Source organism: Muntiacus reevesi, chromosome 10 (assembly GCF_963930625.1).
Source record: "Muntiacus reevesi chromosome 10, mMunRee1.1, whole genome shotgun sequence".
In the NCBI taxonomy this organism is placed as follows: Eukaryota; Metazoa; Chordata; class Mammalia; order Artiodactyla; family Cervidae; genus Muntiacus; species Muntiacus reevesi.
The window spans coordinates 11,635,058-11,660,101 of record NC_089258.1 but is presented as its reverse complement, the minus strand read 5'-3'; the positions used below and the strand labels follow the sequence as shown (position 1 = coordinate 11,660,101).

The 25,044-nt window shown below is 36.3% G+C and overlaps 1 protein-coding gene across 5 annotated transcripts in view; it reads right to left on the bottom strand.

Moving 5' to 3' along the window:
• Nucleotides 1-25,044, bottom strand: part of NAA35 (N-alpha-acetyltransferase 35, NatC auxiliary subunit) — a 90,475-nt gene that overhangs the window by 21,490 nt on the left and 43,941 nt on the right. For all 5 annotated transcript variants that reach the window (XM_065946839.1, XM_065946837.1, XM_065946840.1 and 2 more), the window contains 3 exons: nucleotides 13,027-13,205; nucleotides 7,454-7,513; nucleotides 4,851-4,957 (listed from right to left, as the gene is read on the bottom strand). In XM_065946839.1, the coding sequence (XP_065802911.1) occupies nucleotides 4,851-4,957; nucleotides 7,454-7,513; nucleotides 13,027-13,205 (346 nt within the window). The remainder of the gene's footprint in view (nucleotides 1-4,850; nucleotides 4,958-7,453; nucleotides 7,514-13,026; nucleotides 13,206-25,044) is intronic.

Sequence of the window (25,044 nt, the reverse complement as noted above, 5' to 3'; positions counted from 1 at the left end):
TTCTAATGTTGAAGGAAAAAATCATGTTGCAAAAGGATACACACACACACACACACACACACACACACACACAGACATACTGTGACAAAGTTTATGTGAAGTTTAAAACCATAAAATAAGCTGATGTTATTTAGGGACACATATATTTCGGGGCAGGAGGAGAAGGGGATGACAGAGAATGAGATGGCTGGATGGCATCACCGACTCAATGGGCATGGGTTTGGGTAGACTCCGGGAGTTGGTGATGGACAGGGAGGCCTGGCATGCTGCGATTCATGGGGTTGCAAAGAGTCGGACACAACTGAGCAACTGAACTGAACTGAACTGATATTTGGGGAAAGTATACAAGTATTCATAAAAGTGAGACACATAAACTGTAATGTAGTGGTCACCTCTAGGACCAGAGTAAAGAAAAGGGGGTGGGAGAGGAGAATTTGAAATATAGTCACTGGTTCTCAATGTAGCCTAGGTTTCCCTGGTGAGATGCTTTTGAGGGGAACACAAGGTTATAACTACTTTCATAATAATATTCACACTGATTTGCCAAAAGCACTCATTCTCTCGTAACTGTACAATGGCTTTTCCAGAGGCTACATGGCAAGCAATACTACAACAGACTGAAAACAGAGCAGGTTAAAGTCATTCAGTTATATTCTAAGACAGACTTGAAAGATAGCTGCAAAAATGTAAAACAATTACACTTGTCTCATTAATTTTAATTAATAAGTTATTTCCCATATTTATGTTAATGTGATTTATAAATGTTATATATGTTTATTAACATGTAATGAGTTTACTGTTTTTCAAAAAGAAGAAACATTTTTAAAGTATTGTTTTAGTTTCTAAAATAGTAGGTATCAATAAATAGGCCCCATATAAACAAAAGCTGTTCAGGTCCTTAAAATCTTTTAAGAATGTAAATACAAAAACAGTTGAGAACTGCTACCTTAGATGTAACTCTAATAAATGAATCCATTAAAATTACCTTGCTCCTTGATACCTAGAGCTCAGTCTCACCCCTGAGACCTTGCAGTTACTGTTTACTGTCAGTAAGCTTCATCCTCTAATTTTGCGTAGCTCATTCTCAGCATATTCACATATATCACCACTTCCAAGAGACTTTTCACAACTATCCCATTTATGAGAACTATCTTCTCTTTATCTTTCTATACAGTACTTATGACCTGACATTATATATTTGTTCACAATTTAGTCTTTCCCATTAGAAGGTAAGCTCCTTGTCACCAGGTGTGTCCTTTTCTCTAGAACGTAGAAAGGTGTCTGACAACATTAGACACCAAATAAGGGAATTAATAAAATTTACCAATTAATATATTGAGTGTTTGTATGAGTGTAATAATGTATCAATAATTCATACATTGAGTGTAATGTATGAGTAATTCACACATTGAGTGTTTATGAAATACTTAATTTTGCCAATGACCTTATCAGTAATGGAATTTATAAAAACAAAATTAATAAAAACTTTGCTTAAAATAGATGGTGGTACAGGTGTCTGTCAATTCATATTCTGAATATATGATACATTTAATCACAGAAATTTAAAAGTAATTTTTACTGATTTCTATATGCAGAGCACACTATATTACATATTGAAAACTCTCGATTCTATAAAAAAAAACCTGTTAGAACTAATACAAGAATTCAGTAAAGTTGCAGCATACAAATTCAATATACAAAACTGTCACACTGAACTATGAGAAAGAGAAACTAAGAAAACGATTCCATTTACAGTAGCATCAAACAGAATAAAACATCTAGGAATAAATTCAACCAAGGAGGCGAAAGACCTGCACACTGCAAACTATAAGACACTGATAAAAGACACTGAAGAAGATACAAATAAATGGAAAAATATTCTAAGCACATGGATTGGAAGAATTAATATTGTTAAAATAGCCAAACTACTTAAAGTGATCTACAGATTCAATGTAATTCTTATCAAAATTCAAACAGCATTTTACACATTTTGATGTGACAGAAAATTAAGGAAAAAAATCTTCAATGTCTATCACAAAGGATTAACCTCTCATAATACACAAGGATTTGTTACAAACTTTCTGAAAAAGTAAACCATTTAATAAAAGTCCATGGGTAAAGGATAAAAAAAAAAAAGGCAATTCATAGAAAAACCATTCCAAATGTCCAATAAACATCATATTAAGTGTTCAAATTAAACTGACAATGAGATATCATACACACTGCAAAAAATTAAAGAATGATAACACCTACTACTGCTGGTCAGGATAAAGGAAAATTGTACTCTCTTATATTCCTAGTAGAAATATAAACTGTTAAATCTTTCAGAATACAATCTAATACATATATCAAAATTAAAACTATACATGCCCCCCACCCAGTAATCTCTATAAAATACATGCATATTATGAAACATTTGGCAGTCATTAAAAAGAATTAACTATGTACTTTGAGATACAAAGTTATGATTACTTTTGAGTAGAAAAATTATAAATATTTTAAAATTAAACTTTTGATTTAAAAAATCCATAAAAAATAGTTAAACGTTCATGATAAAAATAGACTATTTAATGTGATCCCATATATATAAAATCATATATATATATATATATATATATATATATATATCTTATACACAAAGAGTTTCAGTTATTTAAAATCCTGAAAAATGATGCTGTCAAAGTGAGGCACTCAGTATGTCAGCAAATTTGGAAAACTCAGCAGTGGTCACAGAATTGGAAAGGTTGGATTTCACTCCAATCCTAAAGAAGAGCAAAGCCAAAGAATGTTCAAACTACTATACAATTGCATTCATTTCACATGATAGCAAGGTTATGCTAAAAATCCTTCAAGCTAGGCCTCAGCAGTATGTGAACTGAGAACTTCTACACATACAAGCTGGGTTTAGAAAAGGCAGAGGAACCAGAGATTATATTGCCAACATTTGTAGAATCATAAAGAAAGCAAGGGGATTCCAGAAAAACAACTACTTCTTCTTTATTGATTACACTAAAGCCTTTGACTGTGTGGATCACAATTAACTGTGGAAAATTCTGAAAGAGATGGGGATATCAGACCACCTTACCTGTCTCCTGAGAAACCAGTATGAGGGTCAAAAAGCAAGAGTTACAACCATACAAGGAACAATGAACTGGTTCAAAATTGGAAAAGGAGTACAAGGTCGTATAGGGTCACCCTGCTTATTTAACTTATATGCAGAGTACTTCACTGGGCTGGATGAATCATAAAACTGGTATCAAGACTGCCGGGAGAAATATCAACAACCTGAAATATGCAGATAATATCACTTATATGGTAGAAAGTGAAAAGAAACTAAAGAGCCTCTGGGTGAAAGTGCAAGAGGACAGTGAAAAGGCTGGCATAAAACTCAACATTAAAAACCTAAGATCATGGCGTCCAGTCCCATCATTTCATGGCAAATAAAAGGAGCAAGAGTGGAAACAGTGACAGATTTTCTTGGGCTCCAAAATCACTGCCAACGGTGACAGCCATGAAATGAAAAGATGCATGCTCCTTGGAAGGGAAAGCTATGAAAAACCTCAACAGCACCCTAAAAAGCAGACACATCACTTTGCTGACAAAAGTCCATATAATCAAAGCTATGGTTTTTTTACCAGTAGTCATGTACAGATGTGAGAATTGGACCATAAACAAGTCTGATGCTTTCAATTGTTGTGCTGGAGAAGACTCCTGAGAGTCCCTTGGACTACAAGGAGATAAAACTTGTCAAGCCTAAAGGAAATCAACCCTGAATATGCACTGGAAGAACTGTTGCTGAAACTGAAGCTCTAATACTTTGGCCACTTGATGGAAAGAGCTGACTCACTGGAAAAGACCCCGATGCTGGGAAAGATCGCAGGCAAAGAGAGAAGGGGACGGCAAAGGATGAGATGGTTAGATGGCATCACCGACTCAATGGACACGAACCTGAGCACACTCCGGGAGATAACGGAGGACAGAGGAACTAGGCGTGCCACAGTTCATCCTGTCTCGAAGTCAAACAGGACCCCGAGACTGAAGAGCAACAGCCAGCTGTGAGGCACTCCACTACACGGCTTTCTTCCTTTCCGTGCCCACCCGCCTACAAGCCTGAAAGCTCTCCTGGAGTTACTTTCTAAATTACACTGGCATGAATCTTTGTGTCAGGATCACCTTCTGGAGAACCAACCTAAAACAGGAAGCTACCAGAGTTCTATGTGAAATGTGGCACAATTTATTCAACAAATTGAATGCTGAACCACCAACATTCCTTAAAATATGTGATTTCATACACTATATCTTAACAAATGCTGGTTTCTTTCCTAAGAAATAACATCTCCTTTCTTCTTTTCTCAAGGGAAATGTCAATAAAGTTGGCATTCTTTTCCAAAAGGCCAATTCAAACGATCCTTTCCAGCTTTTTATGGTGGCATAATTTTGGGGAAATGACTCTACCAGAATATAATTAAAGATCAATTATCAGCATTTTCTATTTCTATCTAGACTCAAGATTATTGACAGGAAATCTTATCTTTTTATAATTATTTCCCAAAGTGTCTACTTAGCACAGTGCTTTGCACACAATAAGGGTCAATACAACTTGCTGAATTTCTGACAAATCCTTGTAAACTTTTCTTCTCATACTGGACCCAGTATCAACTTCAAAAAACCTCAGTTTAAATTTAAATAACATGTGGCAGAAATCAATTAATTTTAACGAAAAGAGTTATATTTTTTTACATGGAGACTTGAATCCAACAGTTTTTATATCTTTGCCATATAGGAACACAGAGAACTTGGGCTTTTAAGGAACACACAGGCTGTACAAAACAATGTCCTGTGATACTCACTTTGGGGAGAGCACCGGAGGACTGACAAAAGACCGAAGCGCATCTTTCACCATGTCTTGCATGAGATGCATTCCAAAGACCTTTTTGTTATCCACCAGGAAAGTGGTCTTAAAACAAATGTTATATATATTAGTAATGCTGTCACAATCTTGACATATTGTACATGTATTTCCCATTACCATGACATAAGCATACTTCTTTTAAATGTCACAGAATACAAGAGATTAAAATGTAAAAAGCTGGTAGAAAATTTTTTATAAATCATTGCTTCCATGATGGATACTACTTAATCCCTATTTAAGAGTATTTTGATGCAGGAGAAGAAATGTGCACGAAAAAAATCTCTCAAGTCAAGGGTAGTAATATTGAACTAGTGAAAATGAAATGACATGTCCGAATATGTCAACAACATACAAGAAAAGGTTTCATAAATTATGAAATATTTAATGACTATAAATATCAAGCCAGTTGATAACCTATCTCAAATAAATACTTTGGAATACATAAAAACTTTCTGAAACTAAGAGAAATATATCTAAAATAATGAATTATTAAATTAAAATACATTGTTATTTATAATAATATTATTATTATTTACAATCCCAGAAAGTCTGATATATTCTCATTCTTATTCAATTCAAAATACAGTCATAATAATTTGTTTTGGCTGTACTAGTTCCTTTGCCTCTCCATATAAATTTTAGAAGTAGCTTGTTGACATCTACAAAAACTTCTGCTATGATTTTGAGATTGCTCTGAATCTGTAGATCAATTTGGGGAGAGAACTGACATCTTAAAAACACATCAATTCTTCCAATTCACAAACAAGACCTATCTATTTATTTAAGCCTCCTTTGATGTCTTTCATTATCACTTTGTAGTTTTTTAGTATACAGGTTCTCCAAACAGGTGCTGGACTTACTCCTACGTACTTCATTCTTGATGTCTAATGTAAATAGTACTGCTTTAAAATCTTTGGATTGCATTGTTCATTGCAAGTATATAGAAATACAACTGCTTTCTGTACATTGATATCATATCCTGTGATTTTGTCAAACTCATCTATCAGGTCTAGGAACTTCTTTGCAGATTTCTTGGTACTCTACATAAATTATGTTGTCTATAAAGAAATATTATTTCTTACTTTCTCAATTATATGTCTTTTATTTCTTTTCATGCCTTTTTTCATCGGCTAAGACTTCCAGTACCACAGTGAGTAAAAGTGGAGTGATGAGACTGGACATCCTTGCTTTCTTCCCAATCAAAAGAGGAAAGAACTTACTCTTTCATCATTAAATGTGATGTTAGCTATAGGTTTTTTGCACATGCTCTTTATTGATTAAAGAAGTTCTCTTCCTAGTTTTGCTGAGAGTTTTTATCATGAATGGATGTTGATTTTGTCCAATAGATTTCTTGAATCTATTGAGACTTTATATTATATGGTAAATTACACTTTAAACATTGAGCCAGGCTTACATTCCTGGGATAAAAGGCACTTGATTATAATGTATTCTTTTTTCATATATTGGTAGATTTGATCTGGTAATACTTTAATTCTTATGTTTTTAAGGGATATAGGTCTATAGTTTTCTAAGCTTGAAATGTCCTTGTCTGGTTTTGGTATTGAGGCAATGCAGGCCTCATACTATGTGTTCTTGCCTCTTCTATTTTCTGGAAGAGTCTGTGTGTAGAACTGGCCTGGAATTTTGTTCAAAGACTTTTAACTATGAACACAATTCCTCAGATTGATACAGGATTTTTCCAATTGTCTACTTCTTCAGTGGGCGTTGGGAGTGTCCCTCACAGAACTGGTCCATTTCAGTTAAGTTTTTCATTTATGGATATAGAGTTATTTAGAAAATTCTATATTATCCTTTTAATTTGTTTAGGATATAGAATGATTCCTAATATTATTTATCTGTATCTTTTTTTATTCTTGGTCTGTCTTGATAGAGATTCATCAATTTTAGAACTAGCTCTTGGCTGTAATGATTTTCTCTGTTCTTTGTCTCTTTCCTATTTTACACATTTCTGTGTAATTTTACACATTACATTCCTTCTGCTTGTTTCTAGTTTGATTTACTCTTCTTTTTCTATATTTTCAAAGTAGAAGCTTAAATTATAATTTCTGACCTTTCTTCCTTTTTTCCATATAAACATTTAGTTCTACACTCTACTCTCTAAGTACTGCTTTAACTGTATCCCACAAAATCCGATATATTTTCATTCAGTTAAAAATAATTCCTAATTACCATCAACACTTCCTCTTTGACGAACAGGTTCTTTAGAAGTGTGCTAATTTTCAAACATGTGGAAAATTTTCCAGATGCTTCTGTTACTGATTACCAGTTTAATTCCAAAATAGTCACAGAGCATACTTTGTATGATTTCAATTTTTTTTTTACTTACTAAGGTTTGTTTTCTGCCCCAGACTATGATCTTAATGAATGTCTAACACTGTAAGTCAAAACTTCTATTCCAAAAATATAACACCATGGAATACCCTTTAGAAGCATCCACCTTTTATTCCATAATAAATAAAACAATGTCAATACACATTATTTGCTGCTTAAAGAACTACTTTGATACCGAGTGGAACTTACTTGTAATAGAGATCGCGAAAGAACACAAGGTGATTGTTCACTAAATTCACAGAAAAAATCCTAAAAGATACACAGAAGAAAAGTAATGTCATTAACAGATTAAATAAAAGTTGAAAATGCTTGCATATAGAGTGTAATTTTTACTAGATCTTCTGGAAATGATACACTATCAAAATTACAATAAGACAGATTGCTAAAGATCATTTCTATAAGAATTGTCTATTTGTATGAATGGAACGGGCTTCCCTGGTGGTTTGGCTGCAAAGAAACCACCTGCCAAAGCAGGAGATGAGAGTTTGACCCCTGGGTTGAGAAGAGTCCCTGGAGAAACAAATGTCAATCAACTACAGTACTCTGGCCTGGAAAATTCCATGGACAGAGCCTGGCAACCTACAGTCCATGGAGTCACACAATTGGACATGACTTAGCGACTAAACAACAACAAAAGGTATTAGGAAGATAATGTACTGTGGCTCTTGAGAGACTGGGAGTCTGTAAGGTAAAGGAAGAGTTCGTTTTGTATCAAAACGCTGTCCAGCTTGGGACTGCCCTCCTGGTCCGGTGGTTAAGAATCTGCCTGCCAGTGTAGGAGATGGAATTTTGATCCCTGCATCGGGAAGACCCACTGAAGAAAGAATGGCAACCCACTCCAATATTCTTGTCTGGGAAATCCCATAACAAAGCCTTGTTGGGCTACAGTCCATGTGGCTGCAAAACAGTCGGATATGACTTAGCAACTAAACAACAACAACAAGAATGGAACAATGGATAATTTTAGAGCCTAAAAAAATTATTTTAGCAAACTGAAGAAAAATAGTATTATGTGGATACCAACATTAAACTTTTATATCATGAAAATAATAGTATCAATATTAATTTGCTAACTAAAGACAGAGGTTTATTTCCTACTTCACAGAAATAAATACCATGTAAATCAAGCTAACTGAATTCATTCACTTTTCTCACAATGAATTTTTACACCTTGCACACACTCCTCAAAGTGAATATTCTCCACTAGAGAGAGATACTACTATTTTATATTACAAAGAAAATTAAAATAATTTATACCACAGAAAATTCCCCAACTTTAGCCTCTAAACTAACTCTATACACATCTGTACCCAGATCCTTTAGCTGTCTACTTTAACAACAGATATCCTACACCTGTATAAAAGGATCCCATTCCTTTGGCTTTTTCACAATCATCACACTGTCAAGTATCCATACTTTGCTCTCACAGATATTAAAATTCCTCCGTTTTACCAGATCATTCCCATTTTCATTTAAATACTCACTTCTCTCATCTTAGAAAAGATTACTGTATGATCCCACATTTTCCTCTCAACTGCTGTCTTCTCAGCCAAACTTTCTGAAGAAGTTGGCTGTAAGCCACTGTCTCTACTCCTCTTCAACACATGTAACCTGACTCTTGGCTCTAGGCACCACTTGTCCCTCGTTACTAACTTCAAAGAACACTGAGTTTGGACCTTATTTCTCTCTTTCATTCAACTATTCAACAGCATGACTTCCTTCTTGAAAAATCTTTAAATGACCTTCACATGTTTCTTCCTCTGGGTACTTCTCAGTTTGTTCTGTAGGTTCAAAGCTTAGTTTCAGACAACCTTCTTTTCTTAATCTATATACTCTTCTCCTCATAAATAGTAAAGCATAAACACTCATGCTTCAACTACTATCTACACTGTAATAATTCTAAAATTTTAACTCTAAGCATAGATCTCTAAATTCTACCCATAAGTCATTATCTGTTCAACATTCACCTAAATATTTTAAATGTAGCTCATCCTTTACTTCCCTAAGACCCCTATTTGACTCTCAAATTCCTTAGAGAATCTCCCCCTTTGAGTGAACAGCACCAAATATGCATGTAGACTAGAAAGGCAGAAGCCTAGAGAACTTCGAGAGCTCTTTCATGCCCCATATTTAATTCATCAACCAATATTCTATCAACTTCAGCTCACTATGAACTACACAGTCCTTGGAATTCTCCAGGCCAGAATACTGGAGTGGGTAGCCTTTCCCCTCTCTAGAGGATCTTCCCAACCCAGGGACTGAACCCAGGTCTCCTGCATTGCAGGTGGATTCTTTACCAGCTGAGCCACAAGGGAAGCCCAAGGATACTGGAATGGGTAGCCTATCCCTTCTCCAGCAGATTTTCCCGACACAGGAATTGAACCTGTGTCTCCTGCATTGCAGGCGGATTCTTTACCAACTGAGCTATCAGGGAAGCCTTTTAGCTCACACATAGCTGTAACACTGACAATCTCATCATCTCCCTGCCATCCTTCCAATCCAAGTGACAATCCTTTCTACCTTGGACTGTGGTAATGGTTTCCTTATTTATCTCACTATGTTTACTCTGCTGTTATTTAGTAACTAAGTTGTGTCTGACTCTTTGTGACCCACTGGACTGCAGCACACCAGGCTTCCCTTCCTACCTTTACTACCTCCCAGAGTTTACTCAGATTCATGTCCACTGAGTCGGTGATGCCATATCATCCTATGTCGTCCCCTTCTCCTCCTGCCCCCAATCCCTCCCAGCATCAGGGTCTTTTCCAATGAGTCAACTCTTCGCATGAGGTAGCCAAAGTATTGCAGTTTAGGCTCCAACATCAGTCCTTCCAATGAACACCCAGGACTGATCTCCTTTAGGACTGACTGGTTTGATCTCCTTGCAGTCTAAGAGACTCTCAATAGTCTTCCCCAGCACCACAAGTTGAAGCCATCAATTCTTCAGAGCACAGCCTTCTTCATGGTCCAACTCTCATACCCATATATGACTACTGGAAAAACCCTAACTTTGATTATATGGACCTTTGTCAGCCAAGAGATGTCTCTGCTTTGTAATATGCTGCCTAGGCTCAACATAACTTTCCTTCCAAGGAGAAAGCATGTTTTTTGTGGGTGTTTTGGTTTGGTTTTTTTTTTGCGTTTTTTAATTTTATGGTTTCAGTCACTGTAAACAGTGATTTTGGAGCCCAAGAAAAGAAAATCTGTCAGTGCTTCCACTTTCCCCCCATCTATTTGCCATGAAGTGATGGGACCGGATGCCATGATCTTAGTTTTTGGAATGCTGAATTTTAAGGCAGCTTTTTCACTGTCCTCTTTCACCCTCATCACGAGGCTCTTAAGTTCCTCTTCACGTTTTGCCATTAGGGTGGAATTATCTGTATAACTGAGGTTGTTGATATTTCTCCTGGCAATCTTGATTCCAGCTTGTAACTCACCCAGCCTGGCATTTTGCATGAAGTACTCTGCACAGAAGTTAAATGAACAGAGTACAATATCCAGTCTTTTTGTACTCCTTTCACTTGTACTCCTTTCCCAATTTTGAACCAGTCCATTGTTCCATGTAAGGTTCTAACTGTTGCTTCTTGACCTGCATATAGGTTTCTCAGGAGACAGGTAAGGTGCTCTGGTATTCCCATCTCTAAGAATTTTCCATAGTTGCTGTGATCCACACAGTCAAAGGCTTTAGTGTAGTCAGTGAAGCAGAATTAGATGTTTTTCTGGATTTCCTTTTGCTTTATGATCCTATGAACGTTGGCAATTTGATCCACGGTTCCTCTGCCTTTTCTAAAGCCAGCTTGGACATCTGGAAGTTCTCGGTTCACGTACTGCTGAAGCCTAGCTTGGATTTTGAGCATAACCATACTAGTATGTGAAACGACCACAATTGTATGGTAGTTTGTACATTCTTTGGCACTGTCCTTCTTAGGGATCAGAATGAAAACTGACCTTTTCCAGTCCTTATACTGACTGAAGCACTTTAACAGCATCATCTTTTAGAATCTGAAACAGCTCAGCTGGAATTTCTTTTCTTTTTTTTTTCCATTTATTTTTATTAGTTGGAGGCTAATTACTTTACAATATTGTAGTGGTTTTTGTCATACATTAACCTGAATCAGCCATGGATTTACATGTGTTCCCCATCCTGATCCCCTCTCCCACCTCCCTCTCCACCCGATCCCTCTGGGTCTTCCCAGTGCACCAGGCCTGAGCACTTGTCTCATGCATCCAACCTGGGCTGGTGATCTGTTTCACCCTAGATAATATACATGTTTCGATGCTGTTCTCTCGAAACATCCCACCCTCGCCTTCTCCCACAGAGTCCAAAAGTCTGTTCTGTACATCTGTGTCTCTTTTTCTGTCTTGCATATGAGGTTATCGTTATCATCTTTCTAAATTCCATATATATGTGTTAGTATACTGTATTGGTCTTTATCTTTCTGGCTTACTTCACTCTGTATAATGGGCTCCAGTTTCATCCATCACATTTCATTACCTCCACTAGCCTTGTTTATGGCAATGCTTCCTATGGCTGACCTGACTTCAGACTCTAGAATTTTAGGCTGTAAGTAGGTGAGTGACCACAGCATTGTGGCTATCTGGGTGATTAAGATCTTTTTTGTACAGTTCTTCTGTGTATTCCTGCTACCTTTTAAAATTCTTCTGCTTCTGTCAGGTCTTTACATTTCTGTCCTTTATCATTCTATCCCTGCATGAAATGTACCTGTCAGATCTCAGCTTCACCGTCACTTCTTTAAAAAAGCCTTCTCTGATCATTTAGGTCAATTCCTTCATTATATGGTATTATGTTACAGTTCCCAGTTCCTTTCCTTCATACTGCTCATATTGGTTTGTAATTTTATAAACATTTATGTGATTATTTGATCAATTTCTATAGCACATTACAGCCCCATGACAAGATGGATGATATACTTTTGCTCATCACTGTATATACTACCCATAGCACAGTGCCTAGCACAAAAAAAAAGCACACTGACTGAATGTACGTATGAATGTATGTATACTCACTATCACAGTTTGTACTCAATTTCTTATTCCTAGTGCACATTCCTAACAGGATATATGCTATATAGTCCATTACTCACCTCATTTAAACTAGGTATATCTTATTACTTCATAACTGTCAAAAGTATCATCATATGGGTTCCTAATATATGAACTTTCCTTCACTAATACCACTATTCTCTCTCTTACCATTGTTTCTGCCCTATATGCAAAATACCAAAAAACACTGAAAATGCATAAAAAATGCAAAAAACAAACTATCATATAGCTTTCCAATATTTATAAATAGTTGTAATTAGTATTTTGGTAGCTGTTATTTGTGTATTATTTATTGACATGAAAACATATTCAAGATACAGAGATTACTGATGAAAAAGCAAGTTACTATCAATGTTTTAATGAAAAAACATATGCACATATATGTATACATTAACAAACATTTATTTATATGAAAGGTTTAGCATAGAATTGAGGGTTCAAACTGCCATTCTTAAAGTTTGAGTGAATTACCTAACTTCTCCACTTTTTAGGTTCTTAATCTCTAGAATGGGTAGTATAAAATGCTTATGAGGATTAAATATAGAAAGAAAAATAATATACACAAACACTTAATTCTCCAGATATGACAGATAATAGGTGAGGAGCATTATTTACCCTTGAAAGAGTCTCTAAAACATAATAAACTATTCTGCTATTAAATCAAAGCTATATTCCAGAATAAAGACTTGATTTGTACTTACCAGGATACAATGTAAATTTGTTAAATTGACCACCTCACAGACAGTTTTTATTCTATCTATCAATCTTGCAAAATAGTTGACCATTTCTTCTCTTTTTATTATTTTTGCATATCGAGGGAAGGTGGGTGGAAGTAGTCTCTGGTTAACAAGTGGCTCAAAACCCATCATAATGGGATGATCTACAAAGGAAAAAAGTTAACATTTTCAATATTTCTATGCATTTTAACCTCAAATACTGCTTAAATACATAAAGAAAAATATCAGTTTCAAAACCATCTCTAAATTATCATAGTATCCTCTAGATGGATTTTATAATTCACAATTAATGTATCTTTACACGTGTTTTTTAAAGGAAATAAGCAGATTTAACAACCTAAAATTATACCTCCTTCCTACATGGTGGTGGTATTGGTGACAGAGAGAGGTTTCTACCTCAAAATTAACTCCAAGCCAAGAGCAGGATAAAACAGGGTTAACATATTCTCTTAAAAACAAATAAAATAAAAGGACAATGGTGTATTAACCATGAGACTGTGAAGAAAAGTTTCAAATGGGAACACAAAAGGAGGCTTGTCTTCCTTTCAATTTCTGAATGGCAGAATCAATTCACACTGGACTACACAGCAATGCAAAGCAGTAGAGAACAGTCGCACTTCATCCCCATGAGTCTGGAATGCATTTGGCACTGACATGCAATTCCATAAATTCACAATGAAAATAACCTATCACAAGAGACCTAAGGGTAACTTTCTCTTTCCCACTCTTTGTCCTCTGGTGATTCCACTTTTCACACTAGTACAAAGCTCCAAATTAAGTCTTTAGCTTGAAATTTTCTGCCACTTTCAAAGAAAAAAATTTTGTACTCCAATGGAGCATGCATTGTCAGATTGATTCTATGGGAGTTATTTTACACAGCTAGAAATTGTAGCTATCTGATAAATATGAAATTCTGTTTCACTCTATAGAAAAAAGTTTTACCTATTTATACTTTATTTCAGTATTCCACTACTCCATAAAAATGTGTTTTAAAACTTTTCATGTCTGGTTATGTCATTGAATGAGTTTAACAAAATCCTTAACCCACGTTCACTTTTTTATCTGTATGAGACTCATGGTTTTACCTTTGTTTGAAAATCACCTTTTCCTGAATTGTAAGCAGATTCTTTAACCACTGAACCATCTGGGAACCCCCTGAAAATCATCTTTTAATCCTCCCCATTTCCTAAGCACTATAAGACATAAGCAAGCATTGTGACTTACAAATGTCATATTCTTTTATGCCTCTTTACTTATACAAATTATTCTACCGTAAAACCTACCCCTTTCTTCTTAACCTGAACTTGATATAGCCTGAATTCTCTCTCATCATTGGTCCCTCCAATGATGCATATATTATATATATATATATACACAGAGTTCTTTGTATGTACACTATTATACTGTCTATGTGGGATTATAGCATTTGTCTGAGTTCTTCTGAAAGCAAGAACAGGGTTGGATTCCAAACACCAAATGCCAGGCTCATAACAGACACTGGATACTTGTTTGCTGAATGACAAGATATACATGCTCAAAATAAAATAAAAGGCTGCTACCACTATAATAGTCTGAACTTCTGATTTACATTATTTCATTCAGAACTAAGGTAAAAGTAATAATAATGATGCTGTAAGAAGCTTCTTTACCATGTAAATATGAATACATTTCAGACTTTAATGATAAATGCACAGAATCCAGATACTTAAATGCTGTTACTTATTTTCTCTCAAAGTATTCTCATATGCACCTAAAATGATTACCCAGGGCTATGCTTTTATTCTTAAAACATTTATTTTTAGGCTTAAACCACAAATAGAAGATAATAGCCACTCATGAAAATTTATATGGAAAGAAGTAAATATTAATGGGAAATGAATAACATGATATATTCTGAATTCAATTTTATACAAACAAAAAAGTACAATATAAAACAGTATTAACTTCTGAAACTACCTAGCTGTTCTGCACAGATGATGCCGAGTGCATCCTTGACTCTGCCCTCTATATTCCAGTCCAGTCCAGTCCAGTCACTCAGTCATGTCCAACTCTTTGCGACCGCACGAACCGCAGCATGCCAGTCCATCACCAACTCCCAGAGTTTACCCAAACCCATGTCCATTGAGTTGGTGATGCCATCCAACCAGCTCATCCTCTGTCGTCCCCATCTCCTCCTGCCCTCAATCTTTCCCAGCATCAGGGTCTTTTCAAATGAGTCAGCTCTTCGCATCAGGGGGCCAAAGTACTGGAGTTTCAGCTTCAACATCAGTGCTTCCAATGAACACCCAGGACTGATCTCCTTTAGGATGGACTGGTTGGATCTCCTTGCAGTTCAAGGGACTCTCAAGAGTCTTCTCCAACACCACAGTTCAAAAGCATCAATTCTTCGGCGCTCAGCTTTCTTTATAGTCGAACTCTCACATCCATACATGACTACTGGAAAAACCATAGCCAGTAGTAACCTAATTGTGAAAAGGATCCAGACATTGCCAGATATCCCTGGGAAGCCCCAGTTGAGAAACACTGGTCTAGAGGAACATAAATAGCAACTATAATTTAGTGAGAATAAACTCAGAATGTAATAGGAGCGTCTTATCCATGTAAAAATTAGATGAAAGATTTCATAGAAGTCTAAGAAAAGAGCTGACAAATATTAATCATCACAAAGTATTCCAAGCATATAAAAGGCAAGGAGGACAGATAAAATGGCTCCTTTTCTTTTCCCCTCAGGGAGCCACAATTTTTCCAAGTGATAACTTATTGGAACTCAGAAGTAAAAATAGATGCATATAAATAGAGTGGGGACAAAATCCCTAGGCACAGAATTTAGATCTACAAGCTTCTCTCTATTCTCTACACACATTTAAATCCTCTCCTCCCCAACACATGTTTTTGGACATAGTCCATGTTAATAGTTAAGTGTTAAAGTAGTTCCTAGTAGCTATTTTTAAGTCTCAGCTGTTTGGTGAATCTCATGCCTAAGGACTCTGTAACTATCCTATACAACACACAGTAACTTGCCTAACTAGAAAAGAACATAAGAACTGAGATGTAATAAGAGATCAAAGTCATTATTCAATGTATACTACAGTGAAGGAGCAGCAGGGATAAAAACCAAGCAGGAGTTTGCATCTGACTTCATGACAACACAAACTACAAAAAGTTTTTAAAAAGTTTTACCACACCCAAGCCCAATCCTCCAGAATAAACTGCTCTAACATTTTCCCACTAAATGATTCCCACTAAAATAGCCTGGATAACCCTTACTAAATGAACCCAGAAAAGAAGCAACTTCACATCACTTTCTACTCAATGTGTACTATGCTCAGTAAAGATTTCATGAATTAAACTAGATACAGATCAGACAAGTCAACTTCTAGAGTCTCTTCTGATTTTACAAGTCTGTAGGTGTACAAAAATTACCTTAGTTTTCCAGTCAAAACACTTTCCTTTACACCAGAACTCTTTTAAGGATAAAATACTAAAGTATAATTACTATAATCAAAACATTATGGCACATTGGTTTAGAGTGTTTTAGTTGCTAAAGTTCTTGCTAGAAAATTGACCTTCATTATCAATAAAAGTATTACAAATAGCACACGGTCTGTGGATAAAAGATTTACAGTAACAATGTGCTGTGATTTAACTTAAAAGGTCATTTTAAAATTAATTAGATGCCACAATCAAAGATCTGGAAATGTATAAGTGAAAAGAGATAGAGATATTACATCATTATTGGACAACATATGTCTTCTGAGTTATATTGGCAATTTACAGTTAGACTTACAGAAGTAAGTTTTCCATGCCCTGAAGTTGACAACAATTCTAGAAAACAATGCAGAAGCTGCTGAGGTTAATATTGTACTGTACTTCTGGGCTACTTGACTTCCCATTATAAAATCATAACATTATGCTACGTGAAATACACCAAAAGGACAAATATTGTATGATTCTGCTTACATGAGGTACCTAGAGTAGTCAAACCCATAGAGACAGGAAGTAGGATCGTGGTTGTCTGGGACTGAAAGAGGGGGAAATGAAGATTTATTGCTTAATGAGTATGGAGTTTGGGGTTGATAAGATAAACTTCTGGATATGGACAGTGGTGACAGCTGCACAACAATGTAAATCTACTTAATGCCACTGAATTGCACATAAAATTGTACATAAAATGTTAAAATGGCAAATTTCATGTTATTTCAATGCAAAAAATGTTATGAAAAGGTATTTAATAATTGCTAAACTCAAAAAGCATGGTTTCAATGAATATTCTATCAAAATCATTATTGGTCATCTAATATTCAGACCTCATTCAAGTTTTGCACACTGTCCCAGGAACATACTTCACATCTACATTAGTATCACAAGTTGGATTTAATTTCATTGTCTCTTAGTCTCCTGCAAGTTACAGCAGTTCATCAGCACCTCCTTGGCTTCTATGAATGCCTTTGACAACTTTGAAGACTAACTCACCAATAGTCTTGTATACTGCCCTTCAGTATGGTTTTCTTGTCTCCTTGTGATTAAGTTTAAATTATTACTCTTAGGAGTATAAAAGAAGCGACATTATTATCGTTCTCATTGTAACCCATCAACAAAGTGGAGGTTTTGACTCACTTCTTGTAATGTTTACTGTGATCACTTGATTAAGTTGGTGTCTGACAGGCCTAGTCACTACTGTTACCTTTTGCCTTTGTAGTCAATAAATATGTGTGGGTCAGGGGAAAGACAACTAAATATGCTCATTAATATCAAACTATCCACTCATTAATCAATCTACTTATTCAGTATGGACACATGGCTTATCCTTTATTCAATTGTATATGACCAGAATTATTTGATGCTCAAGTTGTTCCCAACTTTGACTGTGTGAATGCCCCTTCAAGTTCTTTTGGGTATAAATGACTGGTCCCAACATTCTTTGAACATTTACTCACTTCTGGCTAATTAACACATTCCAGCAGACTCATTCTTCTATCTCTACCCTAGTCCTGGAATCACCTATTCCTCCAAGATGAACTAATTCTTCTTCATTTTTTTCCCAGTTTTATTGAGGTATAATTAACAATAAAATTGAAAAGATATTTAAAGTATACAACGTGATAATTTGATATATGTATACATTTTGAAAGGATTCCCCCAAGAGTTAAATTTAACATGTATATCACCTTGAATATTTATTTTTTTGTTTGATGAGAACATGTAAGTTCTACTCTTCTAGCAACTTTCAACTATACAGTTAAGTGTGATCAACTAGAGTCACTGTTTCATACAACAGATACTCAGATATTACTCATATTCTAACTGAAGGTTTGTACCCTTTACCAAACTCTCCTTATTTCCCTCAGCTTCTGGCAATCATTTTTCTACTGTTTCTATAAATTCTACTTTTTCTTTTTTTAAATTCCACATGTAAGTTTAGATACCATTGCAGTATTTATTTCTCTCGGTCTGGCTTATTTCACTTAGCACAATGCCCTCCAGGTTCATCCCTGTTGTCACAAATGACAGTATTTCGCTCTGTTAAGGCTGACTAATACTGCACTGTACATATATTGTATTTTATTTATCCACTCATCCATCAGTGGGCACTGAGGTTGTTCCCATACCTTACTTTTAGAGTGAATAAAGGTAGAAAAAGCATTGATTGAAAAAGCTTGCTAATGGAAACCAAAACATTTAGAAGCAGCTAAACCTAAACCAGACTACAAAGAATATAACAAAAGACAAAGTTGTCATAAAGTAGACAATTCATCAAGAAGATATAATAAATTTGAATATTTATAATGCAACATAGAAGCATCTATTATATAAAGTAGATAGTAAGAACTCTAAAAAGGGAAACAGCAATACAATAATACCAGGAGACTGGTATATATACCATTTTCAACAATGGATAGATCATTCAGACAGAAAATGAGTTTTAAAAAAGTTGGAATTAAACTACACATTATACGAAATGGACCTAACAGACATACTTAGAATGTTTCAACCAAGAGCAATACGATACACGTTGTTCTCAAAGGCACATTGAACATTCCCAACCATAGGGTGTGACAGGACACAAAACAAGTCTTAATAAAGTGAAGACTGAATCATACCAATTGTCCTTTCTGATGACAATGGTGTGAAACTAGAACATAACAAGAAGAAAGCTGGAATACCTACAAATATGTGGAAAGTAAACAGCACACTCCTGAACAAGCAACTGGTCAAAGAAAACTAGAAAAATATTTTTTTAAGTCCTGAAACAAATTTAAAAAAAAAAGGAAACAAACAAACAGAAAGCTATAGGATCCTGCAAATGCAATTCTGAGAGGGAAGTTTATAGCAATCAATGTATATACTATGCAATTAGATGTCAAATAACAATCTAACTTTACACCTCAAGATCTAGAAAAACAAATTAAGCTCAAGTCAGCAAAAGGAAGGAAATAAAGATCAGAGTGGAAATAAATGATAGATAAAACACTAGAAAAGAACAAAACTAAGAGCTAAATTTTTAAAAAGATAAAATTGAAAAAATTTTATCTATACTTTGTCTTTTGATTGGAGAATTCAGCTCATTTACATTTAACATAATTATTGATAGTATGGTAATAAACAGTGTGTGTGTTGTGTGTATATATATAAATGGTATATCAATGATAGTACTGATATAAATGGTATGGACTTAACATTTTTAGTTTAATTGTTTTCTGGTTGTTTTGCAATCCCTTTGTTCTGTTTTTCCTTCTCAAGCTCTCTTCCCTTGTTATTTGATTTTCTGTAGTGGTATGTTTCCTTTCTCTTTTACCTTTTGCATATCTACTACAGGCTTTTGCTCTGCAGTTATAATGAGACATGCATAAAATATATTTATCATAGTCTATTTGAAGCTACAAGTAACTTCAAATGCATACAAAAGGTTCCTTCTCTCATATTTATGGTTTTAACTTCAAAATTTGCATCTTTTTAAGCTGTGAATCCACTGTAAAGATCAACATTGCATAGCAACCTAGAATGCTAAGTCCATGAATCAAGGTAAATCAGAAGTGGGCAAACAGGAGATGGCAAGAGTGAACACTGACATTTTAGGAATCCGTGAACTAAACTGGACCAGAAAGGGTGATTTAATTCAGATGACTATTAAATCTACTACTGTGGGCAATCACTTAGAAAAAATGGAGTAGCCCTCATAGACAACAAGAGTCTGAAATGCAGTACTTGGGTACAATCTCAAAAACGAGAGAATGATCTCTGTTCATTTCCAAGGCAAGCCATTCAATATCACAGTATTCCAAGTCTATGCCCCAAGCACTAATGCCGAAAAAGCTGAAGTTGAATGTTTCTATGATGACCTACAAGACCTTCCAGGGACTGGAATGCAAAAGTAGGAAGTCAAGAAATACCTGAAGTAATAGGCAAGTCTGGCCTTGCTGGAGTACAAAATGAAGCAGGGCAAATGCTAACAGAGTTTTGCCGAGAATGCACTGTTCACAGTAAACACCATCTTACAACACAAGAGATAACTCTACACATTGCCATCACCAGATGGTCAATACTGAAATCAGACAGATCATATTTTTTGCAGTTAAAATTCGAGAAGCTGTATACTGGCAGCAAAAAAAACCACCGAGCTCGGATCATGACCTCTTTATTGCAAAATTCAGACTTAAATGGAAAAAAGTTGGGAAAACCACTAGACCATTTATGTATGACCTAAATCAAATCCCTTACAGTTATACAGTGTAAGTGACAAATAGATTCAAGGGATCAGATGTGACAGAGTGCCTGAAGAACTATGGACAGAAGTTCATAACACTGTAGAGGAGGCAGTGATCAAAAGCATCCCCTAGAAAAAGAAATGCAAAAAGGCAAAATGGTTGTCTGAGGCCTTACAAATAGGCTTTAAATTGCACTCATCTCACACAGTAGTAATATAATGCTCAAAATTCTCCAAGCCAGGCTTCAACAGTACATGAACCGAGAACTTCCAGATGTTCAAGCTGGATTTAGAAAAGGCAGAGGAACCAGAGATCAAATTGCCAGTATCCACTGGATCATAGAAAAGCAAGAGAATTCCAGAGAAACATCTCTTCTGCTTTATTGACTATGCTAAAGCCTCTGACTGTGTGGATCACAACTAACTGTGGAAAATTCTTCAAGAGATGGGACTACCAGAACACCTGACCTGCCTCTTGAGAAATGTGTATGCAGATCAAGAAGCAAGTTAGAACCAGACATGGAAAAATGGACTGATTCAAAATTGGGAAAGGAGTACATCAAGGCTATATACTGTCACCCTGCTTATTTCACTTTTATGCACAGTACACTGAGAAATGCTAGGCTGGATGAAGCACAAACTGGAATCAAGACTGCCGGGAGAAATATCAATAGCCTCAGATATGCAGATGACACCACCGTTATGGCAGAAAGTGAAGAGGAACTAGAGCTTCTTTTTTTTTTTTTCTTTTAAACTTGCTTTTTAATTGAAGAATAATTGCTTTGCAGAATTTTGTTGTTTTCTGTCAAAGTTCAACATGAATTAACCACAGGTAAACATATCCCCCCTCCCTTTAAAACGTCCCTCCCAATCCCACCCCTCTAGGTTGATACAGAGCCCCTGTTTGAGTTTCCTGAGCCAGACAGCAAATTCCCGTTGGCTCTCTATTTTACATACAGTAATATGTTTCCATGTTACTCTTTCCATATATTCACCCTCTCCTCCCCTCTCCCCATGTCCATAAGTCTATTCTCTATGTCTGTTTCTTCACTGCTGCCCTGTAAATAAATTCTTAAGTACCATTTTTCTAGATTCCAGAATACAGTATTTATCTTTCTCTTTCTGACTTACTTCACTCTGTATAATAGGTTCTAGGTTCATCCACCTCATTAGAACTGACTCAAATGCATTCCTTTTAATGGCTGAGTAATATTCCATTGTGTGTATGTACCACAACTTCTTTATCCATTCATAAAGAGCCTCTTGATGAAAGTGAAAGAAAAGAGTGAAAAAGCGGGCTTAAAACTCAACATTCAAAAATGAAGATTGGGGCATCTGGTCCCATTCAGTTCAGTTCAGTTGCTCAGTCATGTCCAACTCTTTGGGACTCCATGAATAGCAGCACATCAGGTCTCCCTGTCCATCACCAACTCCCAGAGTTTACTCAAACTCATGTCCATCCAGCCATCTCATCCTCTGTCATCTTCTTCTCCTCCTGCCTCCTCCCAGCATCAGGGTCTTTTCCAATGAGTCAACTCTTCACATGAGGTGGCCAAAGTATTGGAGTTTCAGCTTCAGCATCAGTCCTTCCAATGAACACCCGGGATTGAGCACCTTTAGGATGGACTGGTTGGATCTCCTTGCTGTTCAAGGGACTCTCAAGAGTCTTCTCCAACACCACAGTTCAAAAGCATCAATTCTTTGGTGCTCAGCTTTCTTCACAGTCAACTCTCACATCCATACATGACCACTGGAAAAACCATAGCCTTGACTACACGGCCCTTTGTTGGCATTCTCTGCTTTTTAATATGCTATCTAGGTTGATCATACCTTTCCTTCCAAGGAGTGTCTTTCAATTGCATGGCTACAATCACCATCTGCAGTAATTTTGGAGCCCCCAAAAATAAACTCTGACACTGTTTCCACTGTCTCCCCATCTATTTGCCATGAAGTGATGGGACCAGATGCCATGATCTTAGTTTTCTGAATGTTGAGCTTTAAACCAACTTTTCCACTCCCGTCTTTCACTTTCATCAAGAGGCTTTTTAGTTCCTCTTCACTTTCTGCCATAAGGGTGGTGTCATCTGCGTATCTGAGGTTACTGGTATTTCTCCCAGCAATCGTGATTTCAGCTTGTGCTTCTTCCAGCCCAGGGATTTTCATGATATACTCTGCATATAAGTTAAGTAAGCAGGGTGACAATATACAGCCTTGACATACTCCTTTTCCTATTTGGAACCAGTCTGTTGTTCCATGTCCAGTTCTAACTGTTGCTTCCTGACCTGCATATAAGGTTTCTCAAGAGGCAGGTCAGGTGGCCAGGTATTCCCATCTCTTTCAAAATTTTCCACAGTTTATTGTGACCACACAGTCAAAAGCTTTGGCATGGTCAATAAAGCAGAAATAGTTGTTTTTCTGGAATTCTCTTGCTTTTTCGATGATCCAGCGGATGTCGGCAATTTGATCTCTGGTTTGTCTGCCTTTTCTAAAACCAGCTTGAACATCTGGAAGTTCACGGTTCATGTATTGCTGAAGCCTGGCTTGGAGAATTTTGAGCATTACTTTGCTAGCGTGTGAGGTGAGTGCAACTGTGCAGTAGTTTGAGCATTCTTTGGGATTGCCTTTCTTTAGGATTGGAATGAAAACTGACCTTTTCCAGTCCTGTGGCCACTGCTGTTATCCAAATTTGCTGGCATATTGAGCGCAGCACTTTCACAGCATCATCTTTCAGGATTTGCAATAGCTCAACTGGAATTCCATCACGTTCACTAGCTTTGTTCGTAGTGATGCTTTCTAAGGCCCACTTGACTTCACATTCCAGGATGAAACACCTGGAGTAACAGGCAGATTTGGCCTTGGAGTACAGAATGAAACAGGACAAAGGCTAATAGAGTTTTGCCAAGAGAATGCACTGGTCATAGCAAACACCCACTTCCAACAACACAACAGAAGACTCTACACAAGGACATCACCAGATGGTCAACACCGAAATCAGATTGATTATATTCTTTGCAGCCAAAGATGGAGAAGCTCTGTACAGTCAGCAAAAACAAGACCGGGAGCTGACTGTGGTGAGATCATGAACTCCTTATTGTCAAATTCAGACTTAAATTGAAGAAAGTAGGGAAAACCACTGGACCATTCAGGTGTGACCTAAATAAAATCCCTTATGATTATACAGGGGAAGAAAGAAATAGATTTAAGGAATTAGATCTGATAGAGAGCCTGATGAACTATGGACAGAGGTTCTGGTCCCATTACTTCATGGCAAATAGATGGGGAAACAATGGAAATAGTGAGAGACTTTTATTTTCTTGGGTTCCAAAATCACAGCAGATGGTGACTGCAGATGAAATTAAAAGACGCTTGCTCCTTGGAAGAAAAACTAGGACAAGCATACACAGCATATTAAAAAGCAGACACATTACTTTGCCAACAAAGGTCCATCTAGTCAAAGCTATGGTTTTTCTGGTAGTCATGTGTGGATGTAAGAGCTGGACCATAAAGAGAGCTGAGCACTGAAGAATTGATGCTTTTGAACTGCGGTGATGGAGAAGACTCTTGAGAATCCCTTGGACAGCAAGGAGATCCAACCAGTCCATCCTAAAGGAGATCAGTCCTGAATATTCATTGGAAGGACTGATGCTGAAGCTGAAACTCTAATACTTTGGCCATCTGATGTAAAGAGCTGACTCACTGGAAAAAACACTGATGCTGGGAAAGATTGAAGGCAGGAGGAGAAGGGGCTGACAGAGGATGAGATGGTTCGAAGGCATCACTGACTCGATGGACTTGAGTCTGAATAAACTCTGGGAGTTGGTGATGGACAGGGGGGCCTGGCACGCTGCAGTCCACGGGGTCACAAAGAGTCAGAACTGAAAGACTGAACTGACTAACCCACTAACAAATGATTATAGTTTTAATTTTAATGCTTTATGTATTTTAACACTTGTATCAGAGATATAAATGGTTTATCCACCACCATTACAATATTAGAGTATTTTAAATGTAGCCATAAATTTACCTTTGCCAGTGAGTTTTATAGTTTCATGTTTTCCTGTTACTAACTAGTGTCCTTTTGTTTCAACTTGAAGAACTCCCTTTAACTTTTGTTTTGAGGTCAGTGGTGATGAATTGTTTCAGCTTTTGTCTGTAAAATTCTTTTTCTTCCTTAGTTATTAAGGACAACTTTGTCAGATGTTCTTAGCACTTTTCTGGTATTCTCTAAATATTTTGAATATGCAAACCAAGTTGCTTTCCTGTTGCTGCTTTTAAGA